Here is an 18566-nt window from a genome sequence, read left to right as displayed (position 1 = left end):
GATGTTTATTATTCAATCGATCGATTTAATCGATTCTCGAACAACCCACAGCGATTGTTTAGACTCGTGAAATTGTCGAGACGACTATAACTGTATCGGTCAGCTGTTATTAAAATATATCAGTGGTCGCAAACTAATAAAAAAAAGTTATACCACTTTGTCAGAAACTTATGTATATCTATTACTTATCAAATTTTATTTTATTGCCGTATTAGTATTTAACTTCATACTTTATATTAACCATTTAACTTTTATATGTATTCTTTGTCTTTATCACGCTTTGAAGTTACTTTCGGTCCTATTTGGTCATAAAGCGTAAACTAAATGTATATTTTGTTTATGAAGAATGACAAATATAACAAGCACGGTTCTTTCTACCTATAGTCCAGAAGTTTTAACAAGCCTAAATACGATTCAGGTTTTTACTGCACTTATAGGAAATATGAACATAGTGAAATATATAAATAACAAGTCATTTACCAGTAGTATCTATACATTGTGCTTAAGTTTATTTTAATTTAAACAGTAGGTACGTGAACTCGTTTTCATCGAAATCGTAAAATTCAATATTCTCTTTCGGCAAATCAATAATAATGCACTTTTGTGTTGCATTATTATCGTTCTAATTAAAGAAAATTCTCTGATAATGTGAATTCAGTATCTCCTCTTACTCTTACACTCTCTTAATTTCCCTAAACGATTAATTTGTATGGAAAATATAATATGTTTTGTCCATAACCACTGTCGCTGTAAAAATAATCATATGTTCTGATATTTTAGCGTTTAGTACTTTGACAAATACATTATGATTACTGATTGTAGCCTAATATGTGATGTATTAAAACAATTCGCAGCTTCACCAAAATTATTAGCTATGATTATGGTATAATGCCGATGACATTCTAGACCAGTGCCGATAATTTTTGAAACCTAAAAAAATTACAGTAGGATGAAACCCATTAGAAAAGCAGGGGAATATGATCAAAATGAAAGGAAAAATAAATTACGGTCGATCTGAGGTCGGGAAGGGGCAGGGGGGGGAGTTTTAAGGGTAAAAAACGGTTTATCTCGATTTCCGGCAAAACTAAAAGTCCTATCGAAGAAAATTAAATGGCAAAGTTGTAGGTAATAAAAAGATCTAAAACTTTTGTATTCACACATTTTTCACATAACCTCAAAATTTATGTGAAAAATTCAAAAAACCAAGTTTTAGGTTTTTAATTTTTATCTTTAACAAAAATAATTTTTTTTAACGAAATTTGGTGAAAACTTACCTTTCTATGTCCCAAATACGCTGTAATTTATTTGATTAAAAATATTTATTTGTTCACCTTATTTTGAATTAATATCGAAAAAACACCCTAATTTTCAATCGAAAATTCTGACGTCAAAATTTCAGCTTTTTTCAAAAAGTTGGTGTGCTTTCAGTTCATTGAAATCTCTACTTTCCTATGGTAAAAAAAAATATATATATTACCATAGTAAATCTTCTCAGAAAACGCAAAAAATCGTATGCAGTAACGCCCAGACCTGTCATCCCCTTCCTTCTCTATGAATCTTCTTTAAATTATAATCAGATGCCTATTTATTACTATTTTAAGATAACTTATATATACCTGAGTGACCTAAAAAAAAAATTAGCCTTTAGATGGGCTAAAATTTTCGTATTTCATAGAGAAGTAAGGAAGGGGATGACAGGTCTGGGCGTTACTGCATACGATTTTTTGCGTTTTCTGAGAAGATTTACTATGGTAATATATATATATTTTTTTACCATAGGAAAGTAGAGATTTCAACGAACTGAAAGCACACCAACTTTTTGAAAAAAGCTGAAATTTTGACGTCAGAATTTTCGATTGAAAATTAGGGTGTTTCTTCGATATTCATTCAAAATAAGGTGAACAAATAAATATTTTTAATCAAATAAATTACAGCGTATTTGGGACATAGAAAGGTAAGTTTTCACCAAATTTCGTTAAAGAAAAAATATTTTTGTAAAAGATATAAATTAAAAACCAAAAACTTGGTTTTTTGAATTTTTCACATAAATTTTGAGGTTATGTGAAAAATGTGTGAATACAAAAGTTTTAGATCTTTTTATTACCTACAACTTTGCCATTCAACTTTCTTCGATAGGACTTTTAGTTTTGCCGGAAATCGAGATAAACCGTTTTTTACCCTTAAAACTCCCCCCCCGACCCCTTCCCGACCTCAGATCGACCGTAATTTATTTTTCCTTTCATTTTGATCATATTCCCCTGCTTTTCTAATGGGTTTTATCCTACTGTAATTTTTTTCACTTTTTATTTATTTTAAAGGCTATCTGCACTGGTCTATTCGTATAATCAGTGTATTAGTAGACGTACCGAAAGGGCCATGGGGAGATAAAATTCGGCGTTTTTTCATTAATATGTTTAAGGTAAACAAATGATGACAAATGATTTGAGTTTCTTATTTCTACCTAAACTTTTTTTATGTACAACAATATTTTTTAGAAAGTAGTGATATGTATTTGGTTAAAATTAAATACATATATGCCTAACATTACGATATTTTACTAAAACTCAAAAACCATATCTAATAACAATTTTGTATCGTTTTCAATTTTGTATAATATTATTTTTCACCAGCACTCGATTTGTTTCGTCGAATTACAGATATTGATTGAATTTAATCCGGCTTTGTGGGATATCAATCCCACGCTTTCCTGTTTTACCTGAACGTGTTTCAGTTCCAATATAAACTCGACATAGTTACTTTTATCGAAACATAAATTATTAGATAAATCGGCCTACTATTTATATACAAAGCCGCGATAATTTGTTTGAAGAAAACTTCGATCGAGACAAAATATTGATTGAAAATTAATCGTCTTACCGTCGAAATGTATCTAAGTTGAATTCGGGTCTTTGTAAAAGTATGAAAATCCCAAATATTAAATGTTTGTCTTCATTACTCTCGTGTTTTCTTTAAGTATAAATGGAGGGACAAAGTATTCTATAACTATTTGATTTCTACAGACAAACTATTCTATACGGTTATGAAGAAGTTTTTTCCACCGATAAATATAAAATATTGGGAACGTGTTTCGTTTCGCTGTTCTAAGAAACGTTTTCTTATTTTAATTTAACGTATATATTTTCGATTTCAGGTGATAGACTTCGGCAGTTCGTGTTACGAGCATCAAAGGGTGTACACATACATCCAGTCGAGGTTCTACCGCGCACCGGAAGTCATGATGGGCGCCAAGTATGGCATGCCCATAGATATGTGGTCGCTGGGATGTATTCTGGCGGAACTGCTAACAGGTATGTGGGAAAGAGCTTCATGCCATTACTCAATAAAATAATAATCCAGTGACGCTATAACCCTTTATGGGGAATTGACCTCGGATAACGTTTCTTTGATAGACAAGTAGATGATCAGTTCCTGCACCGATAGGTTGTTCGCTTTTTATATAAATAAATAAAATATGTTTATTATGGAACATAAGATACATGTATCACTTATTCCACGTCATTAAATTTGAAGGCATCCCTACTCATCGGCAAAGAAGACAGAGGGTGTAGGCCGAGAGAAAAAGCCGGCGTAAAAAACTCTCGGTACTCTTTTAAAACAGCAAATCATCAAACAACACTTATTTAAAACAAATATCGCAAATTAATTAGAAGTAGCCTGTCTAGCACTAGTCCTAGGCCCTTTTATCAACTAGATAATCGATATATAAGACATGCTAGTTTCCTGATTTTTTTAATCATGTGTTCAGCCAAGATTAAGGCTTTTTTGTTTGTAATACATATACGGGTTGGCACTGAGCTCGCGATGTTTTACTTATAATATGTATTTTTAATCCTGTAATCTGATATTTTTACTGAAGGATCTGCGTGCGGGGTAATTAGACTGCAATTTGTGTTTAAATATGGTCTATATTCTTCACAAAATAATTTCAGGGTTCCCCCTTCTCCCGGGCGAAGATGAAGCGGACCAAATGGCGTGTATCATTGAGCTACTGGGTATGCCACCCCAGAGGCTGATAGAGCAGGGCAAACGTTCCAAGAACTTCATCAGTAGTAAAGGTCTACCAAGATACTGCACTGCTACTACACTGCCAGACGGTACCACAGTTCTAAGTGGGGGTGAGGTCTTTTCATATACGCCTTTTTTAAATAATAAAAAAAAACATAATATCGTATCTGGAGACGTGAGTATAGAGGTAATTGGATTCTCTTATAATCCATTGACATTTTAACAGAGATATTTGCAGTGCTTTAACAGTAATAATTACCTTACAAACTCTTGATCACCTGTAGTCATATCTAGCATATACGTTAATGTAGATTTGATGCTGTCATGAGTCATCTGTTTATGAATTCGTAAACTTATCTAATTTGGTATTCGCATGTGTAGAAGCTCGGTGGAGGCACATCCCTTCCTTTTAGATCCGCTCTGCTTGATAATATTAAATCTTAAATTCTACGACTCAATCGTGCCCAAGAAATCTACAACTGATGACTATGAGACTCGTAAATAAGTACCTAGGCAGACATAGACGCCCAATCTCCATCTCTAATCAAACTTGGGTCGATTAAAAGCCTGTTTATTACATCATAAAAATCTCAAGCTGCCGACTCGCAATTATATTTAACAGTCTATCTTGATTAGACTACAAATGTCAGTGATACACGCTCTTCCTGGTAGACATGATTCAGAAGTTGTAGAAATAGGAGTTAACGCTTTCACACTTCGTTTCTACTTAATAACATATATATAATAAAGATGTGACTAACGTACAACGTTGAGAAGTATTTTTGGCAGAAAAAATTTTCAAAATTATTAACTAATTTATACAATAATACTTCAACTCTACTAGTTCTAACCACAGTATAAAAAGACAGTAGTTTATCTGCGTTTCATGTTTACTTTGAAAGGTGTAATTTTTTTTTTCATTTCGTTAATTTTTTTTCATTATGATTTCTATTTTTGTCAAAACTGTCATCAAATATACGTCATATGCATTTGAATCATGCATTCCTTAGAGACTACGAATAACGAAGTGTTTTGACGCGTCTAACTAATAATATAATATAGGAACTGTGACACACCTCTTGTCTGACTCGTCATTTATATCTTTGTTTATTTATGCGTGGTCTCAGTTCGGTTTTAATAACGCAAGTGTTACGCTAAGAATTTTAGGTATAATTATTTCAATTGTACTTGTACTACACAAAATATGTTGATCAACAAATTTAGCGGCTTTCAATTATTGTTCGAGAGATGAGAGAGTTCTTCGCTGAAGTTGCACTTTAAATGTATAAAGTTGCATTGATGAAACAATTTTGATCAGAGTGTCTTGGCTATATTATATCGCCTAACACACCTAACAGCTGGATAACCTGTAAATCTACTTTATCAGATATTATCCAAAACTAAGCCTAAACAAATCTATTATTATCTATCTTTAATACTTTGTAATATTAAATTAAATATTATATAACAGTCCTAGTTCGTATTATTCTCGAAATAAGTACTTCTGGTACTAAAGTGCACACAATGAAACTGCTGAAATAGAAGTTGCACGTGGCATAATCAGACCGCCTAAATTTAGACATCTAATCAAAGACAACTGGGTCTGTATTCTTAGACGATTATTTCTGTCAAATCTTAAGGTATAATAGTGGCACTGGACTAGAAATATCAATTTGATTAAAAAGAAACAATTTTTTACCGGATTGAAGTTATGTATTTAAGTATTATAAATTTACAATTATTTTACATAATTAAAAAAAAAATTGATAATAGAGGACAGCTGTGATACTTTTTGACATTCAACAACTTTTGTCTTCAGTCACCGTGACCACGCAAGCTGTAAAGCACGCGAAACGTCGGTTAAATTTTAAATTACGTAAAATAATTGAAGCATTGGGTGCAACAAGGGCGTATGTTGTAAAATAGAGTTTCGAGAAAATTGATATTGAAAGTTTTAATGTCTTATATTATTTTAATACTTATAATTTGACTTACATTAACTTTATTATTTGTTAGTCGTATGATTTAGCAAAAATATTAAGGTATTATAACTATTTTAAAGCAATCAGAAACATCGTAATATCATCGTTTTTTTTATTGCGTTATCCGCCCTTGTTGCACCCAACTGGTAAAACACATAGGACGTTAATTTCACCATTGATTTTTAGGGAAAATAAATAACAATTTGAATACTTATGTAATTATTTTAAATTAAAATATAAGTTATTCATGTGTATTTATTACAATCACCGTTTAAATATTCAACTTTCTTAATTTTTTTTCTGGCTTTCGTGTGATTAATCAGATTTATCAAAATATTCACTAGACTGAAGGGAATCAGCTGCAACTGGCCTTTTCCAGGAGGAAAAAGTATTTCCATTGATTATCTCGTTTTAACTTGTCAGGCCCAACATTCTCTCTCAACTTTAACACTTCTTCTAACCACGACATTAAGAGGGATTATTAACTTCTTGCTGCGCTTTTTCACCTATTTTCCAAAAATCACATAAAAATCTCTATGTATTTTAATCGAGGTTAATACAACATTTTATGGAACAACACGTGGTAAATTGTTTAACCACCTTTTTAGGTACCTTCTTTCCTCGAGCTGATGTGTATTCCTCACCAAAACTTATCTTTAACTTTCGAACATTTCTTTTCCACAAGTTTACATTCATCACCTTCTTTTTTCCCTTTTTTTTGGGGGGCAAATGTTCACTCTGGCCAGCATCTGAACTTAAGTCACTTGAATCACTCGTTTCAGTCATTTTTTATATTAATAAGTTTTTACATGTTCGAATTTAAACGCACTTTTGTTATCTACGCAACAAGGGCGTAGCGCCACCTTCGAAATTAATGATTCCTACTCCATCTGGAAGCGGCTGATCGTAACGAGTTTTTGGGATACGAAACTTGATGGCTCTGTGCATGTTTTAATGTAATAACATCAAAACGGGCTTTAGGTACCGAACGCCCTTGTTGCACCCAATGCTTCAATTGTAAATTTATAATACATAAATACATAACTTAAATCCGGTAAAAAATTGTTTCCTTTAAATGTGTAAAAGTTATGTCAATAAAAGAAAATATTATCAATTTGATTACATTATTTCTTAAAGTACTTTTTCGTTGTCGTATAATAATAACACTTATTTTACATCAAAATAATGCAAAACAGGAGAAAAATAAATGTAATTGGGCGGTTTTATTGCTAAAACTGTTTCTTCCAAACTCGCGTATTTAATTTACTAATGATTCAGTATTTATTTATTTTACATTTTATTTCACTAACTTGTCGTAATGTTTCTGAATTTTTTTAAGTAGTTATTGCCCGCGATCTTTCTTTCGAAATAAGAAAGCGATTTTAAAATACTTAAAGAGGTGAAAAAAATTGTTTTATATTGTGTAGATATCTGTAATGTTTATGAAAACCTGCAAATAGCGCAAACGCCGCAAATATATTTTTTTTATCCAAGCGATAACGTACCGGACCTAATAAATAGGCTTAAAAGGCGACAAATACTAAGTCTTGATAAACACGGTTGAAAGAGAGGAGCAGTCTCGATGGAGATTTTGCTTTGAACGCCTAACAGCTCTCAACACATCTGCTCATAGTCTAGCTGACTGATTGCAAGATAAAGACTTATATAAAAAAAATATTAAAAAAATCCAAGCCATAAGCGTGTCCCAATTTTTCAAAGTCCAAAATTGCCCAAAAACACTCAACAAAGATTTTGTCCTTTGTTCATGCAAATTTAAACGCATTTGTTCAAACACAATCGCGTGAATTACGAGTGCATTATACGTTTATGACAGTTGAAATGAACATTTAACATAATGATTTATTGCACTTGATTATGAATAATGGCGACACTGACCAATTCGTATTCAATATTAGGACTGTCTTTTGTCAACACAATTGTAGAAATATAATACTGTTTGATTAATGTAATTGATTAAATTGGATTTATAGGGCATTCGGATTTTCTGTGCTCAAATTGACGGCTATTTGGAATTTGACGATTAGTACCCCTGACTGCGAATCCATGGGTCCCGGGTTCGATCCCCGGTTGAGACATCGATGTGATGAGCATTTGGTGTTGTGCTTAGGTCTTGGGTGTTTAAATATGTATTTAGGTATATGTCTATCTATCTATAATATGTATGTATATCCGTTGCCTAGTACCCATAACACAAGCTTCACCAGCTTAGCATGGGACTAGGTCAATTGGTGTGAATTGTCCAATGAAAAAAAATCCAGAGGGTAAAATTTCCTTATTTCTTTAGTTGTACGCTAATATGTACTTGTAGATTATTATAAATGTTCCTACATAATTACATCACTTGTAAGGCTACAAATGTTTTCTTTATAAATAAAGAATCGTAATTTGATAGTAGATGTAATGCACACTTAAAAAGTCATAAAACAACTCATTATAAGTTGTCTAAGTAATAAATAATACAAATCGTCTTTGTTAGCGGTGGTTATGTTTGATCGTGAGTTTGGAAGAGTGCCAAAATTAATTATTATTCATCATATTATACGCAAAGCTTTAAGTTGGTTAAATGTATTTGGTGAAAGTATTTACATATGAGCAATTGATATGATATACTAGATTAGGTTATTGTTTCGAATGGGTGTCATAAGGTCTCGGGTTCGAATCCCGGATAGGGCCGAAATGTTATTGCAAATTTTATGATAAAAATTTCTAAGGTTTCTTTTTCTAAATTTCTAAGTTATAAAGTTTGCTGTTTTTGTTAGCTGAACGTTACCTTATATCACGGATGTCGTGATTTATTCTTTGATTCATATTACAATAATTTATTATTATTGTCCTTTTCCATCAGTTTGATGAGCAGCTAATATAGGAAGCGATCGACTCGTGAGCAGTAGTCACGTTCCGCAATTAAGACGCCATTTTGACTCTATGATGACTTTGTATGACATTCACATGATGTGAAGCTATGTTCAGAAGTTGTACTATGACTTTGACAAAGTTATAAATGTTAACGTATCAAAGTCACTTATAAACGACCGCTCTATCGTTTTATATTCACGGATCAAAATCCTAGTTTTTCCATACAATTTAAACACAGTTTTTGTTACTTTCAATGTAATAAGAACTTCTTTATTCAAAAATCTTTATATACAGTGAGTGACACCGATGATTCACATTATTTATGTGAATTGTGATTGGAAATAATAAAATAACTTACACACATTACTTATTGAGTATTAATACGTACGTATTTTGTTTATTGTATATTGTTTTTTGTCAGTTCTAAAATGTGCATTCTAATATTTCAGGTATGTCAAGGAGAGGCAAGCCACGTGGTCTTCCCGGCTCAAAGAGCTTTGTGACAGCCCTAAAGGGGTGCCAGGACAAATATTTTATCGATTTTATTAGAAGGTAAGTTATTTGAATCAAATTTTATACACTTAAAATACGTTATAATTTTTATCAAAATTTATTTGTAATGTTAAAGTATATTCTTAAATGACTCACTTACAAACGGCAATATGGCAACTTAAACGTAACATAGAAATGTAATTAGATCTCAATTTTGACCCAATTTCCTATCGAAGTATAACTACTATTAAATTCTTTGTGAGTTTATTATATTTATTCAATATAACGCTACTTATATCTTATCCTTCTAATACTTGAACAATTTGTTTTGCTTTGTTTTAGTCCAATCTAATAATTAATTTAACTTTCCAGGTGTTTAGAATGGGAACCAGAGAAGCGTCTGTCACCTGCGCAGGCGTTGCGACACGCGTGGTTACGCCGGCGTTTGCCCCGCCCACCTCACGACGAAGAACCAAACCACGTTAGTATAGGCCACGCGCGACGCGTAGCCTGCACTGATAAATAGGTTTGTTTTGTTGCGCTTTTTTGTTGTGGCCAGAGAAGTAACTATATTAACCAAAGGTAATTTACTCTTTTAAAAATCCCACCTAAAAAAGGCTTTTTAACTTTGAATAGGAAATTTAACTAACTCTTACACACTCTTCGGAGCGTTTTCAGTCAATTAATCTTGACTTGTTTTCCTTTAATACACAGAAATACCTACGTATCAAATTGTAGACCTCCTCCTTGAAACTTTTGTTTTTTTTTTTGAAGTCGTTTGATTGATCTGTAAGTCATATTCAAATATTTCATACTTTGTTAATGATGTTACGTACGTTAACAGTATATTTAACAAATAGTCGTATATTTTCTGTTATACTTATTCAAATGATTTGTTCAAAATCAACCAACCCCTCTAGGCTCTGGCTACAACGTTTTTTATTTGATTATAGTTTTTATTTATTTGATGACGAATATTGTTTTCGCTTTATTTATTTTTTATTATTCTGAGTGGCAACTTTGTTTAGTACAATAATTGGAATACGTAAGTGAAAGCATAATTATTTATATGTACTTATATTTAGATATGTGAAATTAAGTTAAGTTTAAGTTCATAGAATTTATATTGAATAAAACCAATTAAATTAGACTGAAGTTTTCTAGGAAAACAAGTATTTCACCGTTTTAGGCATTTCTAAATTTTACTTATTTCTTAGCGACCATTAAAAACGAAACAAAATAAAAGTGGCCCACCCCACTGCCCATTGTAAGTCCATTTCACTATAACACGAATACGGAATTTTGAATTTACTGAATTGTTCCAGTCAACTAGCGTATCAGGCGGGGCGGGCGGGACGAGCGTAGCGGGCGGAGCGGGGGCGGGCGGCGCGCGAGGCGGTTCCCTTAGGACGCCGCTCGCGCGCACGCCCGTCACTTTCAATGCCTCGCAAGTCGCCAGTGAGTACACCGCCATATTTACACGCGGTAAATAATTGTTTATTTATGTATTAATATTATTATTGTATAAACGAATTTAGATTATTATAGCATTATGATTGTTAAAGGTAACTAATAAAAACATTATTTTATAAATCATAAATTTGTGGATGCAGCAGAAAGTTAATTTTATTAGATTAATTAGAGAGATACTATAGAGACAATATGCGGTGTTACAAAACCATAGATTGCATTTGTTTATTGAGCTTTCCTTAACACGATTTTTTGCCTTATAAGACATGTCGGTTTTTTCACGATGTTTTTCTTGAAGCAAGTAAGTAAATTCATCGTAAGTCGGATCAAACACAGGGTCCATTTACTTAAGTTTGATGGACGTTAAAGTAGTGTTATATTTACATTGTCATAGATGCATATATGAGCTAATTATAAATACAATGTTAGTGTATCTTCTTTAGATTAAATCTGTATTAGTTGGGGAACTAGATATTATATTTTTATATACACATAAAGAGGCGGGTATCAACATTATACACATCCAGCTATACCCTGCGTTTTTAAGTAAATAAATGAAATACTATCTAACACAAAAACAATGTCTTACTTCCAATATAAGTATTTCCTCAAATTGGCGCGTTCAAGCAAACTCTTTATAATATGAGTATAAATAAATACACCAGTTTCTTAGTATCTGCATCTTTGTAGTTGTGCCTTATATAACTCGTGATTGCAGAAGCGAAGCTCCAAGCGGCCTTATCGGAAGAGGGCAGCGGCGTGAGCGCGGGCAGCGGCGCGGGCAATGCGCGGTACTGGGCAAGCAAGCTGCCCCACTTACCCGCACCTTCCTAGCGCCCGCCCGCGCAACGCCGCCTCGCTAAGGTGAGGAAAGCTGCTTATGAATTTAGCCTATTACGCCTATTATAATTAGAATGGATAGTCTTTTAAGATAATAATAATATTATTATATTATATAAGTTATTGCCGACATAACAAGTTATACGAATATATATCCCATACTCCTGATGCAGTGGCAGCAGTATATCAGGAGCCTCAGACTTCCCAGCTTATACAATAAATTAAATTTAATAAAAATTAAATCTCTCAAAAGAAGGAGTATGGAGGTAGAAAGGGAGTTAGAGATAGAGTCTATGGCTTTAATTTATACAGCGTACTTAGACGTCGTCACAAATATATATATATATATATTAATTTGTTATATATAATATATAACAAATTAAAATATGAACATTTCTAAATTTATTTCGAAGTTCTGTGCATGGTAAGCCAGAGAAAATTCTTATGTTTCTATTCGATCGTTAGATAAGTATACTAATTTGACTAATCTAAGAACGTTTTAAAAATTACAGCTTAAGTCTTAGTCATCCGAATTGTTTTTGGATCTGTAAATATAAATCTCTTTCTAAAGTATTGTTGCAAACAAACAAAAATTCGGTATTCATATTGGAAGAATTTATACAATATATATGATGAACAGTTTGGAATTTGTTTTTCAAAATCAATTATTTCTAAAGGAAATGTATCAACATAGCTCAGGAAAACGGTATGGTATAAAATATTTGTCTAATTATCCTATCGGTTTTACTTCTTATATATAATATACCTTGCTTTAATTACTTTTCTAATTCAATCTCTTATATTCGAAGCCTAGCATGATACTGTTATTGGGATTTTTAAGGCAATATTGAAACCCCAAGACTTTTAGCTCTTAATACCGTTTGTATTAGTGAAAAATTGTATGTTTCCCTACATATTCATGAAAACTAAATCAGTGTAATCGCACAATTTTAACTAATACTACTCTAACGTATCATTCTTTAAAATTGTATTTACGGTTTGATAAAAAGTGACAAATGACACTTAAAACGGTGCAATTGGACTGATTTATGTTTAATGAAAAAAAGCAATGCCACAATTACATTAATTAGAATTACAAATAATATTTACTACCCTTTTGTAGGATCGTCTTAGTAAACAAAATATATTAAAGTAACGTTCTTCACACATGAACAATAAATACAAATTTTTACACTAATTAGTTAACTCAAAATATTTATATTTGTACTCGTGGTTTCACGATTAAACCTCGTTTGGCTGTGATTGATCGAGAGACGTTTACCAATCACAATCAAGCGACGCGATCCTTCGTTTCATTTCTCAAACGTGTAATCTGTTGGTGAGATTGTAAAAGTAAAGATTTATTGTATGAGATCAGTCGGCAATAGTTTCGTCCTTCCTTTTCACATATTTCTTTCGGTGTTTTAAACTTACTTATTACCTAACGCATGTCTACCCATATTTACGGGTATTTTTTTCCTTTATATGTGTGTTCGCATGTCAACGGCATCTAAACGACTCATAACAGTTGGTGTGTTTCAGGTGTCGTCGCTAGAAGCGCCGCGGCGCGCGGTCCCGGGCCCCACCCGGCTTGACCTTGAGCGTCGGAGCCTTGACCTCGAGCGGGAGTTGCGCGTGGATAGGGACTCTGACGCCTCGCTCGACGACCGGGACCATCTCGTCTGAAACGCTCGACTTCAGCGCCAGCTAGTGTCGGTGAACAGTGACTGGTTGCTGACCATACTTAGAGATAAGAGATACTTTGATAATAGTGATAATTTTCGATACAAATTCGTTAGCAAGAATTATATTAGTCGCTATTCATACTCCCTATAATTTGGGAAACCGATTCGTATGGAATATATTCACGTTTTACGTGACATTTTCCGATACAAATTATTCTCGAAAGACTTTTACTAGGTGTCAATCTTGTGTATGTGTTAAGTATTGAAAAGTAAAGCTCAAATATGTGTAACTAAGTTGGTCAGTAACTGGTTTGAGAGTGCGTGCTATTAAAGTAGTTGACTGCCAAATATCCGACAGCTACTTATGATTTATAGCACTTTTTAGTTAAGTATTAACGGTTTTATTTACTTCTGTATTTTTTTTACATATTGACCAAGTTTTATATGTGACCTAATTGGTTTTAACAGTGCTATGTATATATTCGTAATAGCACGCTCTCTAATGTGGTGTAAAGTGACCAAAAATAGTGAAGTGACAGTGACATTAGCTATTTAAAAACGCGCCATCTATTGTTCACAGACAGTGATTTAGTAGTGAAGTTAGTCACCATTGCCGTTACGGTGATTTCCAACGTGTAGTTTTATTTGGGATAAGGAATTTCAGCGGGCATTGGATTGATATCAAAGTATTAAAGTGCCTCAATTTATATCGGTCCTTAGTGACAGCCCCAGTATTAGGAATTCATAAGAAAACCGAACATCGAAAGTTTTGTTGTTTCAATTGATCGTAGTAATATTGTGCCTCTCTATGTATACTCAGTTACATGTTCCTATTTATAATTAATTTAGGAAGTAGACTGCACTGTAAATAGATGGCGCCAAACCTGTAGCTGATTTAGTATTTGCGCACGGTACAGTTAGCAAAAGCATAGCTAAATTTTGATGATGTTTTGGGCTTACAGTGGAGTTTATTTTTTAACTTGAGGCAATGGTGACTCTGCTAGACATCGCTCGGCGTTTAACCTAGTGCGTAGTGGCAAAATTGATCTCAATAATAAAATAAAGACTACGAACGTAAATAAATACGAAAATTTTAGTGGAATTGTGCGAATAACCTAACGTGTTTTACGTGTTTTCTATATTGTATATGTACCGTAAGGACAATGTTAGTGCCTACTAAGTCTGGTTTAGTGTTAGAAACCTCGACCACTGTTTAAGGATACTCTTTAAACAAACCGAACGACTTTATTCGAGAGATGAATTTTTCACGCGCTCGGCAATAATTCGTCAAATCTCAAATGCCACTTACTTTTCGCAATGCAATTAACTTTTAATGTCAAATAAAAATTTTACTAACCATTTTAATACTCCGTGAGCTATTTTCAGTATATATTTCACCTATTTTAATCCACAGACACTTTATTTAATTTAAAAAAAAGACAGTGGCATAACGAGATTTCGATGGAATTAATCTTTGTTAGCGAATAAGAGTCAAATGAAAAAGTCTCTCGCTAGTATTAGCGATTTGTTGTGTGTGACTAAACAATTTTCTACTGAATCAAATTTTTATTTTATAAGTCTTGTAGTTTTTTCCGAGTGATATAATTCGCTGTATTTCATAGTGAAACGGTGACCTTATTATTGGAATTCTTGGACGTAAGGGTAGATAGATACAAGGCCTTCTAATTAAGATAAGCTATGCGATTTTGTTTGTATAGTATAGTTGTGATGTATACAGTGAACAGTTGTAGTATTTTTAATGTATCGGCCAATCTATCGAATTGTCGCAGGTTTAGATTATTTTTACTATTACATTTTCTGTTTGATGAACCTTTCTGTCTTAGAAAAGATTTGACAATGTTATTTAATCGGGATGTATCAAATTAGTATGAAATAATCTACACCACGCTAACTTAGTACATAAACTGCATTTTATTTACAAAATATGGTTCCTTTATTTACGAATGGTCAAATATATCAGTGCTCGAACAAGGATTAGTGAACATATTATTTTCAAATTTGTTTTTTTATAATTTCTCACTTAAAGATAAATGATTTATTTATTGCATTTATTTTGTTCTCTAACTTGAACCATGGTTTTAAATTATATTTTACAGTTTGACACTATTTGACTGTGAAGTATAGATTTTCGTATTACATATTGAAAAAAAAAATACATAAGATTTAGTCAGTTTCACTGTCGATATGTATATAGGGTGTACTTATTAATTTTAAATAGATGGTCGTAGTATAAGAAACGAACTGATAAGAACGTATTCATTATAAGTAAATGATGATTTCTAAGTACACCCCCACCCGTGCAATATGTTTGACAGTTTTTTAATCGCTTGTTTGTCTTCCTATGTACCGATAAAGGCCTATTTAATTATTTGTATACACATATGCATTTTCGTTTAGTTTTAATTTTTTTTCTTTGTTTACGTGATACGTAAGTGTAATGTTTTATACATTGTGATTGTGAGCTTGCCAGTGGTGAAAATTGGAAGTGCAATTTAGTTTTGGGTTCGCTAGTTGCGCGATTAGTAAACAATAAAATATGTCTGTCTTTTGTTTACAATTTCGCCAGTAGCGACATCTGTGATTCAAAATTGTTGTATAAATGCGTTTTTTGTGTGGTGTTATGGTATTTGTACAAATAATGAATTAAACATTAAACGCACAATCAGTTAATAATGAAATTTACTAAAAATCGTTAAACTAGGCGTAAAATATGCATAGCTAGAATTAGTAACTAAATTGAATACTGTGATGAATTTAAGTTTTCATCACTGGCAAGCTTTATGTATGAATTTAATATTTTGCATATAGGCGGTCACTCAGACGATGAAGATTTATTTTCTGCTTTGATCATGAATAAGCAACATGCGAAAAATAACAATGGGTTATCCTGTTTTATTTTAATAATGGAGTCCGAAATTGCCGCTCTTTCTCTCAGTGACACTATACTCAATGTAGCATTCGATTAAGTTGACTGCCTTTTATTTTACTATGCTCAATAGATCGTAGTGGTCGTTAAGTACAGTCAGGTGGCGATACTAGTTTTATTTTTTACCCAATAGCTGTTTAAGGTATATAGTCAATTACTATAGATTATTTTTTACTGAATGTTGGCTAGTGTGGCTCAGTACGGCCAATCGATGAACGTCGATAGCTTATTTTAACCAGCGCCATCTGTTGTGATAAAAAAATTCAATTTAAGCAATAATTTTAACTCAAATTACTCGATTAAGATGTGTTTCTCGTAAAAGTCAAAGAGGCTGATGTCGGTATAAGTTTTGTGATCTACAGTTTTAGATATAATGTTCCATAATCTACTTACAAATTCCGTCCAAATGTTGGTTTTTATGTCGTTTCAATAGCTTAAATTATCCAGTGTGTAAATACCTTTTGGTTCCACTTGTCTAACACAGATGGCGCTGTAAGCTATCCGCAACATTGATCAGTATTAAACATTTTTCGTTGGAAGTCTCGCATCGCTACTGCCAAGTACATTTAATTAATTATAAGTTTTTGCTATATCACAATTTACATATAGCAATTGTCTAGTGACTATATACAGAGAGTCACGGGTATGTTAAGCCCTAAAGCGTATAAAACGTTCTTCGAATTTTGTAGCAAAAAACGTTGATGGCTAACTATATTTCGAAACACTCTGTATAGCTTTCGTTCGACCGCTGCATTTGACCCTAGTTACGTTGTAAAGTTGTGTTCTCATTTTGTATGTTACGCTGCTGTTTCATCTTGAAACTTGTAGCGACAATGTGAATACTATACAATTTAAATAAATGAATTATATAATGAATATTTTGTATTTCTTTCTTAAAACCTTAGTTACATAAACAGTATCACATTATCTTAACTGACACATTTTTGTGATAAATTTTTGCCAATAACCCAAAATAAATCTGAACATCAGCAAACTCCAAATATTGTTTAGTAATGAAACTAAATATACACGTTGCAAATACAGAACCCTTCAGGAATATCGGTTCTGACTTGTATTTGTAAATAAAATTTGTGATATGCTTTCTAACAAAGATAATACAATCCAGATAATAAATTATTGTTGTGTCATTCATTTGATAAAGAAGATTTTTCGTAACCAGTTCGAGTCCCAGGTAAGTGCTCAATAAATAATCTAATAAAACAGTGGCGCTACAACTAGTGAATGCAATCTCGAGTCGAGATCTCGTGGTAGTTTTCGAAAACCATTTGTTTAAATCGAACAACTAAAACAATAAAAAGTACTAAGATGTGTTTATGACGTTAATTAATACGACACTATTTAAGATAAATATTATAGTTACTCATATTTATTATAACTGGTCCTATTATTTATTAACTAATTGTTTATAAATTACGAAACATATGTATTAATTAGTTAGTTTAATACTGTGGTGCATAAATAATGATTTCCAGAATTACTTCTATCCTAGATATTTAGGAGTATTTTTGGAAATAACTTCTTAAAAAGCAAAGAGTATGGAGAGTTCTGTCGGATAAGCGGCATCTTATGTTAGTCGCTATGTTTCAGGCAGCTGAAAATACCCTCTCAGGATCAATACTGGTTTGCACCAGAGTGAGTAAGCTAATTATAAGGGAACTGTAAAAAATTACCCCTTGCTCCAACACACTCATATAGATTCATCTCTTTTTTATGAGGGACTCTAATCTATCTAATCTTGCAGAAACACATGAACATTTAGCTGCTCTTAGAGTTTCTTCTAATTCCTCTTAAAGAGTCGTGTTGTTCTTTTTATAGCAGCAGCACGAAAATTCTAATCCTCTACAATCATTGAAAGAGGTATTTCATCTTAGTTTTCTGTTGCGGTGTTAATCTCATTACCAGCAGTGGAGGCGTTTAAAAGGGAATCTGATAATATAATAATAATTATAAGCCTTTATTCGTCCACATCTTATTGACATACTTTTAACAAAAATAGATATAAAATACCTACTCTAAGATGCGACCCCTGTCCGGGAGAAGGCCACCTCCAACTTGGAGTGGAAACACTTTAATTTCTTTTTTGCCACCGTCATCCAATTTCATCCAGCTACCCTCTCAATCCCGTCCTTTGATTTTATTTTTAATTTCTTTCCGCAGGAGATCTCGCGGGATCGGAATTGCAGTCCCTAGCTACAACCTTTTAGGTCAAGGCCTCAACTTTGTGTA

General features: G+C 32.7%; 1 protein-coding gene across 4 annotated transcripts in view; it reads left to right on the top strand.

Moving 5' to 3' along the window:
- Positions 1–17195, top strand: part of LOC125057030 (dual specificity tyrosine-phosphorylation-regulated kinase 2) — a 123394-nt gene extending 106199 nt beyond the window's left edge. The window contains exons 2-8 of one of the 4 annotated variants that reach the window (XM_047660448.1): positions 3152–3308; positions 3951–4136; positions 9335–9437; positions 9750–9858; positions 10703–10835; positions 11566–11711; positions 13230–17195. In XM_047660448.1, coding sequence (XP_047516404.1) covers positions 3152–3308; positions 3951–4136; positions 9335–9437; positions 9750–9858; positions 10703–10835; positions 11566–11681 — 804 coding nt within the window. In that variant the 3' untranslated portion in view covers positions 11682–11711; positions 13230–17195. Of the gene's footprint in view, positions 1–3151; positions 3309–3950; positions 4137–9334; positions 9438–9749; positions 9904–10702; positions 10863–11565; positions 11712–13215 lie in introns of those variants that run through there. The other 3 variants (XM_047660446.1, XM_047660447.1, XM_047660449.1) reach the window with 3 other exon arrangements.
- The last annotated feature ends 1371 nt before the right edge of the window (positions 17196–18566 follow it).

Source organism: Pieris napi, chromosome 16 (assembly GCF_905475465.1).
Source record: "Pieris napi chromosome 16, ilPieNapi1.2, whole genome shotgun sequence".
Taxonomy (NCBI): Eukaryota; Metazoa; Arthropoda; class Insecta; order Lepidoptera; family Pieridae; genus Pieris; species Pieris napi.
The sequence above is the reverse complement of the archived record's forward strand: the minus strand, read 5'-3'. Positions and strand labels throughout refer to the sequence as shown.